Source organism: Callorhinus ursinus, unplaced genomic scaffold (assembly GCF_003265705.2).
Source record: "Callorhinus ursinus isolate GAN/ISIS: 27379988/994484 unplaced genomic scaffold, GSC_fseal_2.0 scaffold5, whole genome shotgun sequence".
Taxonomy (NCBI): domain Eukaryota; kingdom Metazoa; phylum Chordata; class Mammalia; order Carnivora; family Otariidae; genus Callorhinus; species Callorhinus ursinus.
The window spans coordinates 63827558-63849964 of NW_027397067.1; the positions used below are offsets into that span (position 1 = coordinate 63827558).

A 22407-nucleotide genomic window follows, 5' to 3' on the forward strand; every position below is an offset into this window, starting at 1 on the left:
GTGAGGCACGTTTTTCTCTTAGGTTATCATTTTATTTTCATACCTATGCTGCAATGACAAGAATTAAACAAGAAGGCTGTGGGTGCCTGGGTGGGTCAGTCGGTTAAGTGTCTGCCTTTGGCTCAGGTCGTGATCCCAGGGTCCTGGGATGGAATCCCGCATAGGGCTCTCTGCTCAGTGGGGGGCCTGCTTCTCCCCCTGCTCCCCCCCACTTGTGCGTGCTCTCTCTCTCAAATAAATAAATAAAATCTAAAAAAAATAAATTTAAATTAAAAAAAATTAGAAAGGTTGAGAATTATTGCAGTGAAAGCTAATTTGCATGAAAATAAGAGACCAGTAAAGGTGAGGGTAAATAAGAGAATAGAGCGTTTTCAAGTCTCTTTTCTTCATTTACCAAAAGTTGGTGGTCTTGGTCATTACTTCAAAATGTTATTATAATCTAGAAAGGCAGAAGAAAGCCCACAAACATACACACAAATTTAGCTGGGACAGAATCTGGTTATACTCTAGTTACATCTACTTTTGCTAAAACAAACAGAGGCAAGACTTCCTTTCGGACAACAGTATCCTCTAGACCCACAGGGAAAGAGCATTAGCCATAAATAATAACAGTTCCCAAAGCAACACCTATAACTGCAGTAACAAAGCATGCTTTTCACATGTTCTTAGTGTGAAAAGGTCCAATGGTCCTTTATCTGGTACCTTTAGGTCATGCTCACTCACGTGGATAATGTCAGCTAAAAAAGAAACCATATGGTTCTACATTAAAAACTATATAAAGTGTGGGGGGGGACTACATAAAGTGGGAAACAGGGAAAAAATTTCATTTACTAAATACACCTAGCTCCATGAGAATTACTGCTATCTCCCAGTAAATATTAATCAGCTTGACTGCGTTGTTAGGACACCTCCATGAAGATCATATTGGTCACAACAGGTTTATGCTGTGGTGTCAAACTGTCCTGAAATCTCAGTCATCTAACATAACCAAAGTTTATGAAAATTACATGTTCTATTCCCAAAGCAGTCTGACGTGAGTAGGGTGGGGATCTGCTCCATTAGGTCACTCAGGATGCCAGGCGTAAGGAAACTCTCCCATTTGAAAGCTGCACCTCCAAGAACCCCATGTGCCCATCAGGGTCTCAGCTCAAAAGCGCACACATCATTTCTGCTCATATTTCATTAGCCAGAATTAGTCACAATGCCCAACACAACTATAAGAAGATGTGGAAATTCAGGGGAACAAAGGGACTACTTGGTGGGTGTCTCTGCCACTACAACCTGTTTCCAAAACTCAACAAAACTGATGCAGGAGGAGAGGTACTGCCTTTTCCACAACTCCTCTAACCATATCAAGGCGCAAAGTTTCCTTTAAGCTCTTATTTTGAGTCTTGACAGGGGGAGGGAAGAGAATGAGCATTTCTTGAACTCCTACCAGGTAGCCAACGCTGTGTAACAGATACTGTGAGTTGGCTAATGCAACCTCATTGCACCCTCTTTACAACGTAGAATGCTAAAAAAAGAAAGAAAGCAAGAAAGCAAGCAAGCAAGCAAGCAAGCAAGAAAGAAAGAAAAATTCCATGTTCCCAGATTCCCTTAGAGGTAAGGTTTTGTAAATACAGTAGGTTCTGCCAAATATATTATTTTATATATTCCTGTGAGATTGGGAAGGTGGAAGTTTTGATGGCCACTGCTGGTGAGCAAGGATGTCAGGGTCAAAAGCAAGGAGCAACGGCAGCTGGCTGGGAGTGCCGGTGTCCAATCACCAGCCTCCTGGGTGTCAAGAGGGAATTACAAGGTGCCAATTCCCTCATCCCAGGTCCCTGATTCCTGGATCACTCCTCTGGTCCTGCATCATTTTGGTACTTCCAATGGCAACCTCGTGGTTCTCTACTTTCCTGATTGTATCAGTTTTATAGACTCCTGAGGGTCGTTAATGGAGACTCAACTGGAGACCTAAGGCCTTCCCATTTTTTGTAAGCAACTAACTCCTTAAATACCTTTCTGCTGAAGTTACCTAGACTGGTCTCTGTTTCTTTCACCGTAACCTGACTGATAACATTTACCACATATTATTATGCACATAATAAAAGTTGTTAGTTCCTCTAACAACTTTCTGAGAACTCTTAATTGTTGAAACAAGTGACCTTGTACTTTTAGGGAATCTAGGTTTGAGCGAAAATAACTGCAAGCATAAATTTGTTTTAAATCTCACGTTATAGCTTTTAAATGCCTGTGAATGAACTCTATAAAAAATTCTGTTCTCCCAAAATTCACAGCAGAATTCACATTCCTGGAAGTACACCTTTTCATTCAGTGGCTTTATATACTTCCCGATATAGCCAACCTTATCCAAGACGGTATACACCCTTCATCTTCAGAGGCATTTTATCTGTGTAAAAATTCTAAAAAGTGGCTCTTATTATGCTTTCATTATTTTATTATTTACAGACAGATCAACTGGGGCTTAGAGGGGTAAAATTAGGTGTCCAAGATCACAAAGAGCTAGGATTTAAACCTAGGTCTGTCAGTTTTCAAAGCCATGAGCTCTTTCCACTGCAACACGCAGACTTTGAAGAGAGCTACAGTTCATTAGTTCTCAGCTGCTCTAAATACTGGTCTATAAACGGTTTGGTTAGTTCACTTAGCTCAATGCTGGTATTACTAGTTAGGTCTTCTCTCTCTTCCAAGACCTCAAAAGCTGTAAGCATCTGCCTCAAAATGGTGTACTTCTCATTTTATGAAGAATTAAGAAAGAAAAGATGGATGGAACACAGTAGAAAGATCTGTAGAACTAGAAAAAAAAAAGACCGAAACCCGACCAGCACTATTATGACTCTGTGCACATACGTAATGATAATAGACTTGTGAAGCCTGGAAGCCTAGTATCAAGTGAAGTCAATAGGATCCTGGGAGGACTATGGCGTCAGCAGAAATATGTTGCTTCAAATTCCTACGCTAGCTCATGCATGCTGTTTTATCTGTCACTCTCCTTCTCTGCATATCTGACAGCAGGCTGGTGAATTCTGCCATCAAGGCTTACTGGAATATTTCTATAAAACTGTGTGGCCGTGGTAAAATTCCACCCCTTCTTAGTGATTCAAGCCCTGTCTCTGTCTTTCCCGGAGAAATTAATCTAAAGATACTATTTGCAAATTGACCCTCTTCTTCAAGCTGCCAACTCCTACAGCTGTGGCATCAGAGAGAAACATATAAAATCAAAGTGTGGTTTTCACCTGTCCAAACAGCTGTCGTATACTTTTCAACTCAATATTTTACCCAGGGCTTTCCCAGCACTTAATAAAACCATCTAAAAAAATTCTTAACGCATCTTCATGCCACTGAAAGAATCCTTTGGTGATCTCCTGAGGAATGGATATTTCTAGAATAGAAAAAAAATGGGAAGAGGTTGCACTTGCTAAGTGCCTACTTTGGTGTAGGACATTAGGCACGTCCCAACTTATTGAATCCATTAAGATGGTACATACATAGAAACACTATCTCCCTAATTTTATGTATTTAAAAAATTCAAAGAAGATACATAAATTGACCAAAGTCACACGCAGATAATTAGGAGAAGAGCTAGCAAGGAAACATGGATTGGCCTGGCTTGAAAGTCAACCATCTTTTCAAGATTGCATAACACCTCCCACAAAAAAATATTACCAGAGAGCTTGAGAAACCAGCTCCAAGAATTCTAACTTCTGGATCTAGTGTTTTGTTTCCAGGTAACATGAGGAAACATCTTCTGATTGCCTGAATATTTAATAGCACAGGAAACGAAAACAAATTGCACTACTTGGCCTTTACTGTGTGTTTCGTAACAGAGGTGGAGGAGAGGGTTTTATTCTAAGGGAAAGAAAAGGCACCACACTCCAACTGCAAGTGTGTCTATTCAGGGTCAATGATCTGGCATTTTAGGTGAGAGAAAAATTAACATTAAAAGGATTTTGCAGTTTTGGGGCGCCTGAGTGGCTCAGTCATTAAGCATCTGCCTTCGGCTCGGGTCACGATCCCAGGATCCAGGGATTGATCCCCGTGTTGGGCTCCCTGCTCAGTGGGGAGTCTGCTTCTCCCTCTCCCTCTGCCCCTCCACTCCCCCACCCCTGCTGATGCATGCACTCTCTCTTAAATAAATAAAAATTAAAAAAAAAAAAAAAGGATTCTTAACCAAAACTCTAGAAGGGGCATAACACCTTTTATGAAGCAGGACCTTGTAAATATGGATTTGGGGCTGTCCAAGATGTTTTTATCCAACAAGGTCAGGAAATGAAGTGTTCGAGTTAACCACCTTTTTCTCATAACTAGTTATCACTTGTTGCATATACATCAGACCCGTTTTCAAAAAGACAGAATATAAATGCACTTCTTTCTCGTGATTTTATTTTTTTTCTGTTTTTGCCTCCTCCAGATTTGTTCTTCTTTGCCTTGCTCTGTGCTCTAAGAGTACAACTCTCCTAAGCATGTCACTCAGGCTCCCTAGACTCTGGCGTCCGGTTGTGTGCAGCCAATCAGAAGCACCAACAGGAGATCCTAGGGCAGGAGGGAGGAAGGTTAGGGATACTGCCATGCCCCGAACCCTCCCTGGGCCTCGGTATCTCCCAGGGCTCCAGACCTCACCAGGCTGCAGTAACTTTCTCTCTTTGCTCCTCTGTCCCCGGGGTAGGAGCAGCTTCCCAAAGTGACTGGGCCCTGGGTGCCTCTCCATTTGTCCTTGGTTCTGCTCACACAACCTGCCCTTCTGGAAATGGTCCCTTCATTAAACACTCTTCAGTTAACCCTTCAGGAGTGACACCAGCAACGCTGACCAACATCACTGCATTTGCCATTCTGTATTTACTGAGTGATTTCTACATGCAGTTCTAAGAATGAGAGCAAATACAGAAGAAATGCAGGACATACTGCTCCTCTCACAGTACCTGAGAATCCAGGAAGGGACATGAGACTGTCAAAAGACAGAGTCTGATGCACAATCAAGGCAGTATCTCCAAAGGCCCAAACTTGTCCTATGCTTCTAGCGACCCCCACCCTCCACCAAAACATGGCTGTCCTCGGTCCCACTCACCGAGCGCCAGTGTAAGCACCTAGCAATAGGGCTCAGGGATTGACTAGACCATGGCTCTATGTCCATGGCTGACAGAGCAAAACTAGTTCTGGACTCCTTCTTTTGCCTCATGCCTCCAAGCCCATTGTATCAGGAGCTCCTGCAGATTCTGGTCCTTAAAATCTCTCCAATTCATCCAACTTCTCTTTAGTGTTCCTGTTCTATTCTAGTAGAGGCCAGGATAATTTCTCACCTCCATTTCTGCAATAACCCTCTGACTGCTCCCCCAGCCTCCAGTCTGGCCCCTTGGGTCCCCACCTGACTGTGAAGCCAGAAGGATCTTGGTGACGTCATTCTTCCACCGCAGATTCCACCTCAGATAAAGTCCCAACATGAAGTGGCTTAGCTCTGATCGCGACTGTCTCTGCAGACTCTTGACACTCCTCTCATGGGGTGCGCCAAAGAGGCCGAACTTCTAGTTCTTTAACAGAGCAATGTGTTTTCTTGCCTTGGTGCCTAGATCTATACTATCTCTGTTGTCAAGAATACCCTTTCTGTCTGCCTTCCCCAACCTTGGACCTGGCTAACTTCTATTTTTATTATTTGCATCTCGGCACAAATAGTCATTCCCCATTGCCCCCACCCTCCACCCCCTTCCAGAAACAGAACTTTGGATTAGGCAGTGCTCCCATGAAGGAGCATCCAGAGCATCCTTTCCTCCTGCATCACCTTTTCAAGTACTATTCTATAACTGCCAGCTTGCTTGCCCACATTCCCTCCCTGACAGTAAGCTGGGTCAGGGCAAGAACTCTGCCACTGTGGTGGCTCAGGACCTAGCCAAAAACCTGAACGGTCAAGACTGTCCAAAACGTTGAAATTTAAGAAAATGAAAGAAATCTCAACCAGGTTGGTTGGACCAGCAATGTGAAAATTCCTATCCTAGTATTGTTTAGGAACAAAGAAGGTACCTGTCAACAGACACAAGACCTGTATGCCTATGGAGGTATTGTCTAAATGTATCTGTAGCTCTCTGTGCTCCCAAACCATCCACCCTGAGGCAAGTAAAATTCCATGCATGAGTTGAGGAAGGAGGGCAGGGCCTGCTCTGTGGATCCCCCTCTCTCTCCCTTCTACCCATCCCACAGTAGGTGATAACCTGCTTGAATAGAGGATGCCTGCATTATAGCACTGGGTTATTTTCAGAGGCTTCATTATCTCAGCTGGAAAATCCTGGGGCAGCTTTTTGCAAACCAAATGGAGTTCAATTAATGTATCGAGAGCAAAGGATCAAGACCTAAATACTGAGAATAAACATTAGCAAAAGTCTCTCAGCACCCAGATGGTCAAGTTCAACCTCTTGAAATGCTCTTAGAAGAGGGAAAACTGAGATTTTCCTGGAATGGTGCTTAGAGTCACGGAATGAACTAAAATGAACTCATCTTATTGGGTATTGATGAAATCACAGAACCATGCTTGGTGAGCATTCTCCTCAACTCTTTTTCTCAAGGCTATCCAAAAATAGTTAAATGCCCCTTTTCACTAGCTTAGCATTGCCAGGGAAACCTTACTAATTCATCTCCCACTGATTAAAAATGTATGATAATTAGGATGAATACTTAAGTTTATCTATGGAAGGAACAAATTTTCTTAAAAATAACAAGGCTATGAAAATGTTTTTTAAGCTCATTAAAATGAACCTTTTGTGCACTCTGTTGTATACAAAGATGCAAATTATGCTAGGGTTCTTTTGGGGGGAAACATAGTGGCTTGGCCATTTGTGTTCATCTCCTCTCCCTTAAAAGATCCCAGTAAAATATGTATAAGCCCACCAGAGAATGAGCGCTCAATAAGTGTCTGGAGGACAGACAGCAATGGATCAGACAGTGAGGACAGACAGCCCAGTGATCGACTGCAAAGTAGAGAAGGAGCCAAGAACGTTACAACCTGAAGGGCTTGTATTCTCTCTAGAATTCCAGAGAAGTGTGAGCTCCTTGGCTCTGTACACCTGCAGGGGCTTGGAACCTCCCAAGAGAGAGTTAAGGGTGATTCAGGGCTGGAAACAGGGTCCTATGTGAGCTTTGCAAGCTGAGTGGTGGGACTCTCATAAAGCTTTCAACCAGGTGTTCTCCCGCCAACCACACCCAAAGACTGGATAATTTTCCTAAGTAACTAAATGGACCCAGACAAAAGTTCCAAACACCAACATTTGCAGAATTGGAAGAGGTCTCTTGGTAAGGCTGACTTGCCAAACAGTAACTGTATCTGAATTCCCACCAACTGATAACCCCTCTCCCCACACACAGGCTCCAACAGGCTTTTTCATCCTTCAGTGTAAAAAATGAGCAGCTAGCAAAGGATCACCAAACATTTGAGGAAAACTCCAGCAAGTCAGATGAAGATCCAGACAAACAGACAAAATAATAATAATAATAATAGGAGAGACAAAGAGCACAAAGAAAACAAAACTAATTAATAGTCTCCAAGAATTAAGAGGAAAATACAGTATCCAGAAAACAACAAAATTCCATTAAAAAGGAACATTCAGAGAACAAAAAGAGCTAAAATAGCTGAAATTTAAACACGCTATATTCACGAGAAGGGTCACAAAAATAAAGTAAGAAAAAAAATGTGACAGAAGTAAGAGAGAAAGAAACAGACTTAGAAAATCAACCCAGGAGGTCATCTTTCCAACAGGGGATGCAGAGAGAGAAAGAGAACAAAGAAAACAGAGGAGGACATTGCCAAATACATAATATGAGAACATTCTCGAGGTCTCAGATATGAGTCTCTCAATTAGTTTACAAATAGGTTTCAAAATGAATGATAAATACCCACTGCTTTTTAATAATAAATCTTTTAGATCTATTTGATTTTTAACCTGTCTTTATTGTTTTAATAACATTTAAACTTTCATTTAACTTTTTTTTTCTTAAATGTTTTGTTTATTTATTCACGAGAGTCAGAGAGAGAGAGAGAGAGAGAGAGAGAGAGAGGCAGAGGCAGAGGCAGAGGGAGAGGGAGAAGCAGGCTCACCACAGAGCAGGGAGCCTGATGCAGGACTCGATCCCAGGACTCTAGGATCATGACCTGAGCCGAAGGCAGACACTTAACCATCTGAGCCACCCAGGCGCCCTCATTTAAAATAACTTTTGAAGAGGAGTATCTTATCTATTTTCTTAGGTCTGTTACAAATGCTAAAGCCTGGGTGGCTCAATTGGTTAAGCGACTGCCTTCGGCTCAGGTCATGATCCTGGAGTCCCGGAATCGAGTCCCACATCGGGCTCCCTGCTCAGCGGGGAGTCTGCTTCTCCCTCTGACCCTCTTCCCTCTCATGCTCTCTATCTCTCATTCTCTCAAATAAATAAATAAAATCTTAAAAAAAAAAAAATGAATGCTAAAGCCATGCCCCCTTACTTTGCCTAACTATGTACACTTAAAAAAGAACAGCTATTTAGGGCTTTATTTCCTTTTTCAGATTTTTGACTAATTCAGCCCAACCTCTCTGAACTTTCCTTTCCCAACCACTTTTAAACAAATTGTTGAACTTGTTACTATGTATTTCATTTCCTGTATTTCTTAAAAGCAGAACGTGAGTGCTGTTGAATCAAACACCAAGATCATCTCTCTTTTTATGCATATCCTTCTATAGTAAGAAGAATATTTCACTAGGGGATGTCTAGGTAAGAAGCAAGAAGAGAAAGATAATAGATATGTGATAGAGGCTACAGTAGATAGAGGCAATAGACAGACAGATAGAGGGACAGAAGTAACAGACAGATACAGACCGATGAATAAGCATGACCAAAATGGTGCTTCTGGTGGTAGAGGGAAGTCCGCACTTTCAAATGAAAGTGGTAGATCATCCAAAAGATAATATTCACTTTTTTTGTTTGTTTGATTTTAGTTTTATACTAAACTAGCTATGTGAGGAGGCTTCCAAGTCTATGGCGGTCTACAAATTCAGAAACCCTTCTGGTATGAATACCTGGATATACTAGATCAGAGGTAGTAAGAAAAGGTTGCTTGTTTGGGCTTTAATGTACTGCTAAGCTGCAAAAAAGAAAACTCCCAGGTGCCCAAAAAATGGGGGGTAAATGGGTGGGAAGGCACTGAAAACAAGGGTGGTATTATTCAAGCTGATCCCTGGAACGTGGAGTGGGGTGGGGTCATGGCAGGTAGTGGGTTGGTAGTGGGGGGGTGGGCTGAGGACTTGGAGTTCAATACATACATGATCGTTAAGGATCTGTAAGCCCATGGCTTGGGAAACTAGAACGAGTTTCCTGCAGAGAGCCAGAAATCCCAAAAGGATAAAAACCTCTGTGAAAGAATGTCTTACAAAATAATCTCTGCTCAACAGCTTGGGGAGATGACCCGGAAACTTCTTTCTGCTGGGGAAAACAAACAAACAAACAAAAAAACCTCCCCCCTCCCCTTGTACCCAGGACTGAGGGTATTTTGATTGAAAGTTGCATTTATGGCACAGTTATGCTGCCAGGAATTAGGGATGGCTACACTCACACCAAACCATCACAACAGTTAAATGTGGTCAGGGTTAGTAAGCACATTGTATAGATAAGGAAGCTATCATAGATAGATGAATTTGGTAATTCATCTAAAGTGAAAGGGACTAAGTGACAGAACTGGGATTCAAACTCCTATCTTCTAACCTCAATTCCACCAGTATTAGTGGGCAGTTAATTTGGGCCTCTTGTTTTAGACACTGAAACTGTGTCCACTGACTACAGTGCCAATGTAAATTGATTTTGCATTTTCCCTTTGTTTCCAAAATGCAGTGTCAATTATGGTGCGGCTGGCGATACTTTCAGTTATGAGGCCACCACAGTGTGTCCAACTAAGATTGAAGAAAACAGAACCAAGAAAGTAGACATCTTGTGAGCCTCTTAAAAGGAGAAGCACTTCACAAGCAAGGATTTACGGTGGAGAGAAGATGGACAGAAGAACTGTGTGAATCTTCATTCCGGATGAACTAATAGAGGGGCCTTTTCAATAGTGTTCCAAGTTCAAAGAATATGGTTGAAAACTCTACATAAGCTTTGGGTGAGGGAGACAACAGTGTGCCCCCAAACACTGGGAAAAGGAGGAAATAAGGCTAAACTAGTAAAATGATTACTCTTTTCTGGTGGTTGCCAAAAGACCATGTGTTTACAAACGTGTAACTGAAGTACCTGGGATCATCTAAAACCCGGAACGAAGTCGTATGGGAGCAATGTTGAGGAGCCAAGACTAGAAAGTGATTTAATTTGAAGTCCGATGTTCTGATCCCCATCAGGAATAAGACTGGGTGAACAGAAGGGGGGGGCATCTATTTGGGGGAGCCCTGCCCATTTAGGTACAGCCCAAAGGAGATGGGGGTCTCAGCAAAGTAGTAATTACCATTATGGCCACCTTAGCAAGGCTCTCCTGATCCCAGAAGGAGTGGCTTCCAGTTTCCCTGTCTAAAATACACTTCTTCAGGTCTGTTAGCATCTCTTGTATTGATACCTTTGGTGACAATTTAATTTCTCACATGGAGAGAGTACACTGCTTAGGCTGCCTTGAAAGTCCATATTGGTTTTGTTACTTTGAACAAAATTCACTAATGGGTTGTTCTGGGTTATTTAAGTTTGCTGAGCCTGGCAGGATAGAACTGTGTTTTTATTTGTTCTTTTACTCCCAAGGTTATTTAGTGGAAGTTTACTTTTTTTCTTTTAAACTTTGAGAAGGTAAGAATACCAAAAATGGACAGACGAATATGCCATGTATCATTAACATATCATATATTTTTGAATGCCTGCTTTGTATCATTTTAAAATGATAACATGGGTGTTCCAGACCTCAAGGGTCTTAATGACTTTAAGATCTAGGTAGGCACATAAGGAAAAAATCTCAAGTCCTTATAAAGGGTGCCATGATGGCCAGATCTACACACTAGGTATAGTGGGACCAGTGCCTCACTTATGCTGATTTTTAATAGGTGACCAAGGAAATTGTCAGGTGAGTGAATTATTTAAGGGTGGCTGGGGCATAAATGATGAGATGGGAGGAACTGGACACTTAGGGAAGACCCAGAACCTTATAAGGTTTTTATGTAATACTGGGGAGTTTTGAGATTAGTGAAGGGGACAGGGTGCCATCTTGAGCAAATGGATAAATCCTGAGTGTGAAACACTCCCTTGGCTAGCTGGGTGTAGGGTAGATGGTGGAGGATGGGGAAGGGGCAAGCCAGAAATGAAGCACCTGGTAGGGAATATGTCCAAAAAGTCTGGAGAACGGGGGATATAGCCCTGGACCAGAGCAGCGAAGAGTTGAATATGAACAATGAGGTATTTAGATATTTATGAAGTGACATATTCTTGAGGATTCAGTGCCTGCTTGGTGACCTTTTCCAAAGAAAGAGCCGCAATCCTGCCTGCTATTCTATGGAGGTTTCTATTTGAGAAACTGAACATTAGAGTTTTTAATGCAAACTCTTAAGTAGCTAGCTGTGTGTCACCAACAGAGGGGATGAGCCCCAAGATGCGGGGGCGTTTGTCATCGCTACTCAAGTTTTAGCATCCAGGAGCCCATGAAGTCCTGGCCATTGTCCCTACGGTTTAGGTGGGCTATTCCACCAGGTGCTACAGTCACAGGAACTCGGGTATCATGATTAAGAAACTGGGCTTCCTGCTGGAACCCCAGATCTACTGTTTGTTTCCACTCTCCTTTCTGAACTAAATTTCATTGTCTATACAATAGAAGCTTAGAGTACCTACGACCAGGGTCGTTATTTAGATCGAATGAGATACTTGCTTAAATTCACGCATAAGTGGCAGAACCCAGATTCTATCATGGATCTAGCTGACTGCAGAGTCGACTCTCCCTTTCTCCTTCTTTCTCTTTCATGTTTAACATACGCATTATTTTCATATTTTAAGAAATACTACAATTTCAGTTTCTATTGCCCCTTTGACCTAAGAGATATTTCACAGAGATTTTAAAAATCCAAGAAGAAGGGCTTATTGTGCTTCAGTTTGGCAAATAATTTTCTACTTTGATTCCACTATCATCAGAGAATGCTGTTTATGGTATTCCAGCCTCGGGAAATTTATTGCATTTTTGGTGAGCTAATCTATAGTTAATTTTGTCAATGTTCTGCCTGGATTTGAAAGGAAAATATATTCTTTATTATCAGTGTACAAAGTTTGTGATGTATCCCGATCTCCCTTATTAATTATGTTGTTTGGGTCTTTTATATCTTTACTGACCTTTTGTCCACTTGGATGGAGAGTATGTTGAAATGCCTACTATTAGTACATTTCTGTTTTGTCTTGCATCTCCTAGAGTTTCCACTACAAAGGCCGCTGCTGTGTTATTGGGTGCTCATTCACAAGTGGTGAATGTTCCTTGTGCACTCTGGCCTTTAGCGGCAACCGGTCCTTTGTCCTGTTTTGTGCTTTCAGTCTGCATTTTACCTTATCGTATAGCAAGCTCAAAACTGGTAGCTTTTGTCAGTGTTGTTAGTCTGCATTTGCCTCGTACGCTTTGCCCATCTCTTTGGTTTCTGCCTTTTAAAATCCCTTTGCGTTAGGTGTGTCTTGGGTCCAGCACCGAGTTGGGTTTTGCAGAGTCCACCTCTCTGACTGGTACATTGTACTCTGCCTAGCATGTTACCAGAGTTCTGTAAAATATTTGTTTCCTTTTTCCTTTTCTTTTCTTCCTCAACCAGGGTCAAGACTCACCTAAAACCATGACCTTTTTTTTTTTTCCCCCAGCTTTACTGAGGTACAATTCACAAAATTTTAAGATTTTTAAAGCGTATAGCATGGTGATTTGATATACGTGTACATCGTCAGAGGTCAATCTCCTTGGCCGCAGTTCTGGGTCTGTCTGAACTTAAGTCCCCTCCAGACCCTCTGGCTTAGCTGGAGTCCCATTTTCAGTCCTCCCCCGTGGTTCTCACCTCCTGGCAGGACAGGCTCCTCCACACCACCTCATCAGTAGTGGACTTGAAGACCACGGATATGAAAGTTTACAAATGCATTCCCTCTTCTGGCTTGACAGATGAAGTCCCCAATGTTTGAACCAAGGCCTGATGTCTCCCAAAATATTCTTTAAAACAGAATGCGGTGCCTCAGGAGGGAGTTGTAACATATAGTCCACAGCTGGAAAGAAGCCTAGAAATCACTGACTTAAACTCTCTCCCCAGGCATGAATCTCTTCTACAATACTCCACATTTTCTAGTCTCTGCCTTTTTCTGGTATTGGTGAACTGACACTGTCACCCACACTATAGGCCTGCATTTGAAACCCAGCAAAACCATATATTAGCTCTATGATGTTTGGAACTTATATAAGAGCTGAACCTCCATTTTTTATCTACAGAATGGAGACAAAGCAAAACTCAGAGGGCTGTTAAGAGGACCAAGCAGGGTCACAGATTCAAGGACGGGGCAGGAAATGTGAAGGACCAGGCAAGTAGCTAATAGGAACCCCCAAGGGTATGGCAATAGGAGTGACGAGGAGAGTCCATTCCCTTGTACGAGGAGAAGCCTCTACTGGGCTCCTGCAAATTGGAAACCTGCCTGCAGCAACATGGGCCAAATAATCTCACCAGATCTTTCCACTGTTCTAGAAAAGCTGAAATCTGGCTTTCTCATGTGAAATTTCCCAATGATTCAATGTGGTAAGTAATGCCAATTTCTTTCAAACACCAGACACACCATATCTGCGGGCTGGGTACACCTGTCGGCAGTCTCTGGTCTGAAGTAATTAGCATAATGCCCAGCACGAGATGGGCACTTGATAAATTAGGAATTCACCAGATCTAACACCTTAGACATCAGACTCTTGGAAGAAAGGACCTGTCTGACTGGGTAGCCTAGAGACCGGGAAAGATCAGGCCCAGAGTAACCAGAACATCAACTGCGGGCCCAGGAAATCAGCAGAAATCGAGCGGGACAAAGCAGAGAACAGGTTGGAGTGGCTCATGCCTGCTCAGTCGGCCTGCTCCGATTCCTCCCTGGCTGATGGTCCTCTCTCTCTCCTGCGACCACAGCTCTGAGCCCTGGGCAGACGTACTGGTGTGGGAGGGGAGCAGGCTACATCCTGCAGCTGCTGGAGTCAGCCAGGCTAGTGGCTTCCTTCGAGCAAGCTTATTAGGAAAAGAACGAAAAAAGCTTTGAGCTCTGAGCCAAGGAGGCAACTTCCTCCCTGTCCCTGTTCCCTTTGGCTTTTCCCCATCAGCAACTCAGAACGTAGCCAAATACATCCTACTCGGGTGGGCTGCCCCTGTCCCACACATATTACAAATAAGGGCCAGCAGAGCTGTCCCTATTTTTAGCATCTGAATGTGGCTGCCAAGATCACCAAGATCCCCCATTTGCTGGCTCAATTCCTCTCCCTCTCCTCCACATCTCTTATTTTCCTCCCAAATAGACGTTTTCTGTTCGGATGAGTTAAAGTAAGGTATCTGGGGGAACAGGGACCCCAGATATTTGCTTGTCTTGCTAAACTTTTTATAATCACCACAGACTGGGTGATATCTCTCTCCCGTGGCAAGAGAAATCATGTACAGACTTCGAGAAATAGCACTCCAGGGTTGGATCAAAGCCACTCCTTTTTCTCTCTTAAGCATAAAGACAGGCTTAGAGCAGAAAACTGCAGTAAGGATCCTCTTGTGGAAACTTCCAAGTACACAGTTGAGGGCACCGAGGTCCAGGGGGGGCTGATATGCTTACTACTACCTAACATTAATAACAAATATTATGATACCTTATATTCACGAACGTTCTCCTGTACTAAGCACTTCACATGGATTTCCAGCTCAGTGAGGTATCTATTTCTATTATTCCCGTTTTACAGAGGACAAAACCGAGGTTTCTTGGTTTGTGAAACTTGCCCAAAGTCCCATACACTAGCAACGGTAGACGCAGGGAAGACACTTACGATCCAAGTCTTCAACTCTTCCCAGAACCAAAGCTCAGCGCACGGATTAGTCATTAGGATAAAAGAAAGGAAGAAGAACGGAAGAAGAGAGGGAGGGAGGGAGGTGGCCGGGGCTTGAACATGCACATTATCTCAGCAGGGCCCTTTCAGGCTTTTCTCTGGAAACTGCTGAGTGTTTTGAGAACATAAGCATGGCCCTCACAACCTCAGCGGCCACCACGTGGCTGAGATCCAGAGGTCCCTGGCCGCCTTTACCTGTTCTCAGGGTCAGCAGAGGCCAGACTCCGGGTGACATAGCACATCTTGAGGGGGATGTTCTTCCGATCTCTGTGGAAGGAGCACGGCTGTGATGACAAGGCATCGGAGGACCCGGCCCCTAACCGAGGGGATTCTGGCGGAGGTGTTTCCCAGCCAATCTCTGATACTGGGGAGCCTTTCTTCACATAGGGTGTGGCTTCTCGCATGTACTTCACTGCAAGGAAAAAGACAACAACAGTGCTTTTAAGTACATCGCGGCTGAATTTCTGGAAAGTCTGATTGCGTTTTCGAAACTTGCATTAGATGAGCTCTTAATACCAACGCTCTTAAATTCTGAACAAGAGTCACAATTCCTGTTCCTCTCAAAACAGTTTTTCTGTTATTTAAATTCTATAGCAAAGTGGTATTTAGAACTTGCTATTACAATGACCTGAATTGAGAATTACTTTCAACTTTTTTCAATGATGACAACTTTTATCTTTTCTGACTTTAAGTTGCATTCTGGCGAAGAGGCTGAAACACAAATGGGCAGAGAAGGAGAAAGCATAACTTAGGCTTAAAGGCACATAACTGTTCGATACAGAAGCAGGGAATCTGGTAGCCATATTCTCTACGTCCTTATTCAGAAGTAAGAACAGGCTTTTCAAGTTAATAGTGCTAAGAAAACATATATGCAAAAAGAAAAGAAAACAACCCTCACATAAAAGGATACTTATTTTGCAAAGGAAAAAGATTTGTAAGAGCAAAAATACCTTCTGTAAGAGCTGAAAACTAGGATCAACCTAAATGTCCATCAGAAAAATAATAAATTGTAAGACATCTATACATTTTTAAAAATGAGATAGATACAGATGTTTTGATGTAGAAAGACCTACAAGATCTATTATTAGTTTAAAAAATGGTAGAGAGAAGTACATATACTGTAATCTTTTGTATCTAAACCATAAATACATAGCCTTGCATATATACAAATATTTCTGGATAGGAACATAAGAAAATGTTAACAGCAGTTAGCTCTGGGGAGTGGAAATGAAAGTCAAGCTGTATTACCCTTTTATACCATTTTATGTTTAGCCAATATGTGCCTATTATGTGAACAAAATTTAAAAGAAACAAAAATAGTTCCAGAGCTGAGTAGAGCAGACTGAAAGTCTGCTCTTTGATATGTTTCCTTGGTCTTAAGAAGTTACTTGCCTAAACTGAGGTTTGTTGGAGGGGTGGGGGGTGGGAGGGTTGGGGTGGCTGGGTGATAAACACTGGGGAGGGTATGTGCTATGGTGAGCGCTGTGAATTGTGTAAGACTATTGAATCACAGACCTGTACCTCTGAAAGAAATAATACATTATACATTAATAAAAAAAAAAAGAAGAAGAAGAAGAAGAAGATAGCAGGAGGGGAAGAATGAAGGGGGGGAAATCGGAGGGGGAGACGAACCATGAAAGACTATGGACTCTGGGAAACAAACTGAGGGTTCTAGAGGGGAGGGGGGTGGGAGGGTGGGTTAGCCCGGTGATGGGTATTAAAGAGGACACGTACTGAATGGAGCACTGGGTGTTACATGCAAACAAGGAATCATGGACACTACATCAAAAACTAATGATGTAATGTATGGTGATTAACATAACATAGTAAGAAAAAAAAACTAAAAGAAAAGTTATTTGCCTCTTCTGAATTTAAGCATTTGGTCCTTAGACAGCTTTTGTATTGACAGGGCAACTAGATTCTTGGAAGGTGCAATATAAACTTCCCTATCCCTCTCTCTGTCACTCACACAGTTTGGTTCTGTGCTGCTTTGCAGGAGGGAATTGGGCTAAGTTCCTTACTGGTATCTGTTATTACAAATGGCAGTGGACTGGAATGGGTACACACCGGAAGATATTTACTCCAGACGTTTGGTGATTCAAGTCCACAAACTAGCACCTTTATGGCACAAGACATGGGGTCAGGCTTATAGAGACTACCAAAATAAGCAATAGGTAGTTTCCATACTCAAGAATTCCAAAATGATGGGTGACTCCAATGGATGCTGCTGGGTCCCCTCAGACCCTTTCCACCAGCCTGAGCACGTATTTCCTAGATGCTGTGTGCTGGCTGAGAACAACTCTTAAGCTGCCCACCTGTTCCAGAAAATAGCAGGCAGTGGCTCAACCAGCTGAGCCACCCAGGCGCCCCAGAGTTGCTTCTTGATGCCCCAGAGAGAGGCTCTGCTTCTTGGGAACCCCACCTAAGCTGGTGACATCATACAAATACATAAAATATGGCACAAAGCAAAGAGCACTGTGTGTTGTAACAGGAATAAAGTACGTTGGAGGAACTCACAAGGAAACTGAATCTAGGAGTATGAGGACAAGTTAGGTTCACAGCAATTTAATAAGGCCAAACACACCAAGATGCGCGTAATATGGACAGATACTAGGGAACTCAACCATAGGTCATATTAATTCAAGACAGAGATGTCATTTAGTACCAACACATATTTGAAAAGGTTTCAGGGTTTTAACTGAATATAAGGGCAATTAGGAGAAAACAGCTCCACGGTCACCACAAACCTGTTAGAACAATCTGCCATTATGGAAGAAGAAAGGGCATTCAGGGACGGGTGTATTTTAAGGAATATTATTTATTCGTGGGCAATATATTTAAAGAGGAACACAAATATACCTCAGGACAAATGCAGAAAATTTAGGGGGACAGATTTAAGCTGTCCAAAGCTGGAGTAAATAGATCTGTTTTGAAGACACTTAATTTTTTTTATCTCTAAAACTGTTTTAGTAGAAGCTAGAACACTGCTTAGCTTTGTACATTATTGACTTGTACTTATTATATACAGGAAATTCAAGTATCAGCTGAGATGGTTTGAAGGTTCCCCTTTGGTTGTATAATTATTCTTCCAGATGGAGTAGGAGATGAGCGTGGTGGAAGTGAGAATCCAGAGATGCTTCATGAAGTGGGTGTCATTTGAACTTGGCCTTAAAAGGTAGACAGGACTTTAAATGCAGAGATAGGAACAACAGTCCTTCTTTTATATAATGTACTCTTATTTACAAATCGCATTGCAGTCCCATAAGAAAGAAAAGTTGGACCTTGGTTTGAAGGGGAATAAAGAACAAACATTTATTATACACCTAATGATGAATGGAACCAGGGGCTTTACATATCTTCCCACACTTAAGCTGCAAATAACTATTCAAGGCACCACCATATTTTTTTTAAAAGATTTTATTTATTTATTTGACAGAGAGAGACATAGCGAGAGAGGGCACACAAGCAGGGGGAGTTGGAGAGGGAGAAGCAGGCGGGAGCCCGATGTGAGGCTCGATCCCAGGACCCTGGGATCACGACCTGAGCCGAAGGCAGACACTTAACGACTGAGCCACCCAGGCGCCCCAAGGCACCACTATATTTATAAGACAACTAAGGTCCAGAGGAAGAAACTGGGTAAGGGATCTTCCACTTTTTGAGTATCCATGTATGTACAAGCAGTGAAAGAATAAGTTGCTATTCCTTTCAGACCCTGCTAAAAAGAAATGTCTTGGAGGGCTATTCTTATTCTGATGGACACCAGGAGCTTTACATACGTTATCCTTTGCCAGACTAGCATCATTTTACACATCGGCACAATAAGCACAGAAGTTTAGCTTATGTGGCTGGTGAGCGGTGGAGCTGGAGTTTGACTTCCCAGAGATCACCTTCTTTAATGACAAGTGGCTACCTCACCTAGCTAACAAAGGCAAAATGACAAGCTAATAGGCTTGGACTTTATTCCACAGGCGGAGCTGATAGCCACGGTGGTCTTGGTCTGTGAGTGAGGGGAATCGGAGGCTAGCTATAGAGAGAAGTCTGGCAAGTGAGGTCAGGTGTACTAAAGAGAAAAGGTATCAGAGGTAGATCCACTAATTACGGAGCCACTGGGTACCGTAAGCTGTACTCAAAATATCCACGGAAGGTGCGAGGGTCCCAGAAATGTGTGGTTTGAGCCACTCATGGGCAGAAGCATGGGGAGTATGGCAAGTCCTGGGCCAGAAGCAATACTGACCAAGTAACCACTTCCTGTGCTGCACAGAACTTGGGGAATTTATGGAGAGAAGACGTAACAATGCCTTGAAGAAAGGCCTGGAAATGATATTCAAAATAGTAATCCTTTTAACTGACCAACTGAAAATAAGGACAGAGAAAATAAGTTAACAAGGTAGGGATGGTCATTTAAAGGTTTCTTCATTCATCCCAAATCCAATTATTCATCATTTGGGATGATGAGGACTATGCTAACCACGTGTGATGATTAAAAACAAAAAAAGTCCCTGTTTAAAAAAATGTAAGCCTGTGAAAGGGCGAAGGGAAGTGAGTAGGTGGCGTGAGTTCTTGTGTTAATCTTACACCTGGTTTAAGGAGGTCCCAAGCTAGAGGAGTCTCTAGGGGACTGGCAAAATCAAATGCAAATCCCTTCTGGAGGAAGGCAATTTCATCCTTGGCTTCAAAGAGTTCCTATGAATCACTTTCAAGGGCAATGAACAGCATAAAGTAAGAAAATGTTGCTCACATAGAAATGAGGTAGCAGGAGCAAGAACTAGGAAAAATAACTGAAAGCACTGACAGTCCCAACAGAAACTACAAAGCAACAAATAAGTTTACCATGTGTAAAGAAACAAATGAAAGTCTGAGAGAATCTGCCACAGAATATTTTTTTTAAGATTTCATTTATTTGAGAGAGAGAGAGAGAGAGCAATCAGGGGGAGAGGGGCAAAGGGAGAGGGAAAGTGAGAATCTCAAGCAGACACCCCACTGAGTGTGGAGCCCAATGTGGGGCTCGATCTTACCACCCTGAGATCACGGCCTGAGCCCAAATCAAGAGTCAGATGCTCAACCGACTGAGCCACCCAGGCACCCCTTCCAGAGAATATTTTTTTAAAAAGTGACCTGACAGATTGGTAAAATAACAAAACAGAATATCTAGTAGTAGTAGCTGTAATAATAATTACTGCTATATAATATAGGATTATAATAAATAAACCAGAATTAAAACTTCAATAGGTAGGGCGCCTGGGTGGCTCAGATGGTTAAGCGTCTGCCTTCGGCTCCGGTCATCAACCCAGGGTCCTGGGATCGAGTCCCGCATCGGGCCCCCTGCTCCTTGGGAGCCTGCTTCTCCCTCTGCTTCTCTCTCTCTCTCTCTCTCTCCCTCTGTCTCTCATGAATGAATAAATAAAATCTTTAAAAAAAAAACACTTCAATAGCTAGACGTATTAAAGAAGAAATTAGTGAGTGAATTGTAGATCAGAAGAAATTTTACAGAATGTAGCACAAAAATATAAAAATATGGAAAACATGGAATAGAGATGTGGAGGATGAAGTGAGAAGGTCTAATGTATGTCTAACTGGAGCCCCAAAAGGAAAGACAGAATGTGGCAGAGGCTAAGGATTTTCCTGAAGGAAAGACAACAACCCACGACTTTAAGAAACCTGACTTAATTTTGATAAACACCACCTGTGCTCTTCCCCATCAAGACAAAGAGAAATAAGGGGTCATTGTGCTTTCAACCTCAGGTAGGCTAAGCCTCTCCTTAGAATCCGTGTTTCTTCTGAGAACTTTAGATATCACCTCTCCCTTTCACTAAAGTTTTGTAAGGAAGATTCAGCCAAATCCCTAAATGAGTTCAGCGGTCTCTGGCACCACCAGAAAACAAGTTTGCAATTTCAAGGGGAAAAAAACAAGGAAACAAAGAGATTATCATCACCGTCCCTGAACAAGATATGCGGAAATCACTGAACTGTTTCCACATCAGTCTTGAGGAAAAACAGGTAACATCAACACATCCCTGCATAAAGCCCCTTTGTTCAGGAGTCTTGCTTCTTGTTGATATATATAGAAGAGAGAAAATGGAGAAACTTGTTTTTGTGTATAACAAAGAAAGCAACAGAAAACTACCATTGGCTTTCTCCAAGGGCCCACAATTTCTGGTCCAGAGGAAGTAATAAAATTGTCAGAATATCCCTTCTTGCTACAAGGCTTGGTCATCAGTTCTGAGCATAATTCCGCTGTCGAGCTGTCCCTCTCCAATCACCAACTGAGGCCTGAGGCTAAGTCCCTTCTCCCCTCAATCAGAGAGTAAGAACAGTGTGGCCACACCTGGGTGTGGTAAAGCAGAGCCTCTAACAGAAAACAAAGCATGTGTGAAACCTTTTCTTCGTTCTTGGTGCCTTAGCCTCTTGAGATTTCTACACCTTGCAATCAAAATAATGAGAGGATTTAATTCAGGAAGGGTAAAGTGTTACCCAAAGACTAGATATGACTGCAATAGGTGTCCCAATTACAGTGTATTAAATGATAGAGAGGTTTGTTTTTCTTTTACTAAAAGTCTAGAGCAAAAGAAAAGGGCTGCCAGGACAAGCTTTGCTCCCTGAAGTTGTCAGGGGCTCAGCCCTCTGCCCCCTTCCTGCTCTGCATCTCTGGCCTGCCATCTGATAACCCAAGATGGCTGCTTGAGTTCCAGCCATTATGACCAATTACCCATCAGCAAGAAGGAGGAAAAAGTAAAGGACACACCACGCTTCCTCCCTTAAAGAACACTTTCAGAAGCTGACACAGTCCATCTGCCTACAAACCATCGGCCAGCATTTAGCCACAGAGCCATTTCTGGAGGGAAAAGAAATTTTACCCTTAACTCTGGTGCCAACCCAGCTAAAAACTGGTGTAGAAGGGAGGCTACTATTGTGGAAGAAGAAGAGAACAGATATTAAGGGACAACTCTCAGTTTCTATCACACAAAGATATCCCTAATGCTGTCAGCCCATCACAGCTAATTTTATGACACGTAAGTACAAATAAATGTGTTGGAGAGATCAGAAAAAAGCACAATGATTAGATTCCATGAACTTCGCTAAGTGTTTTTTGCATACTAACTCATTAGAACTTCACCACAACTCTATAATGCAAGCACTGCGATCATCCTCATTTTAGCAAGGAAGCAACGACGGGAGAGGGTTAAGTCATATCCCCAGATTACAGTGCTAGAAAAGGCAGAAGCCAGAGTCAAATCCAGTCAGCCTGGCTCCACAGTTCTTGTTTTTAACGACGAAGTAATACTGTTTGTCACACTTTTTTTTTGTTTAATTAATTGAATGTGTGTGTATGTGTGTGTGTATTTAAGGCAACATTTTAATGCACTGGGAGAAAACATCCA

General features: G+C 42.5%; 1 protein-coding gene across 1 annotated transcript in view; it reads right to left on the reverse strand.

The window, feature by feature from the left end:
- SNTB1 (syntrophin beta 1) overlaps positions 1-22407 on the reverse strand; it is a 234321-nt gene that overhangs the window by 119682 nt on the left and 92232 nt on the right. Inside the window, exon 3 of the mRNA XM_025871052.2 lies at positions 15224-15440. Within this exon, the coding sequence (XP_025726837.1) occupies positions 15224-15440 (217 nt within the window). The remainder of the gene's footprint in view (positions 1-15223; positions 15441-22407) is intronic.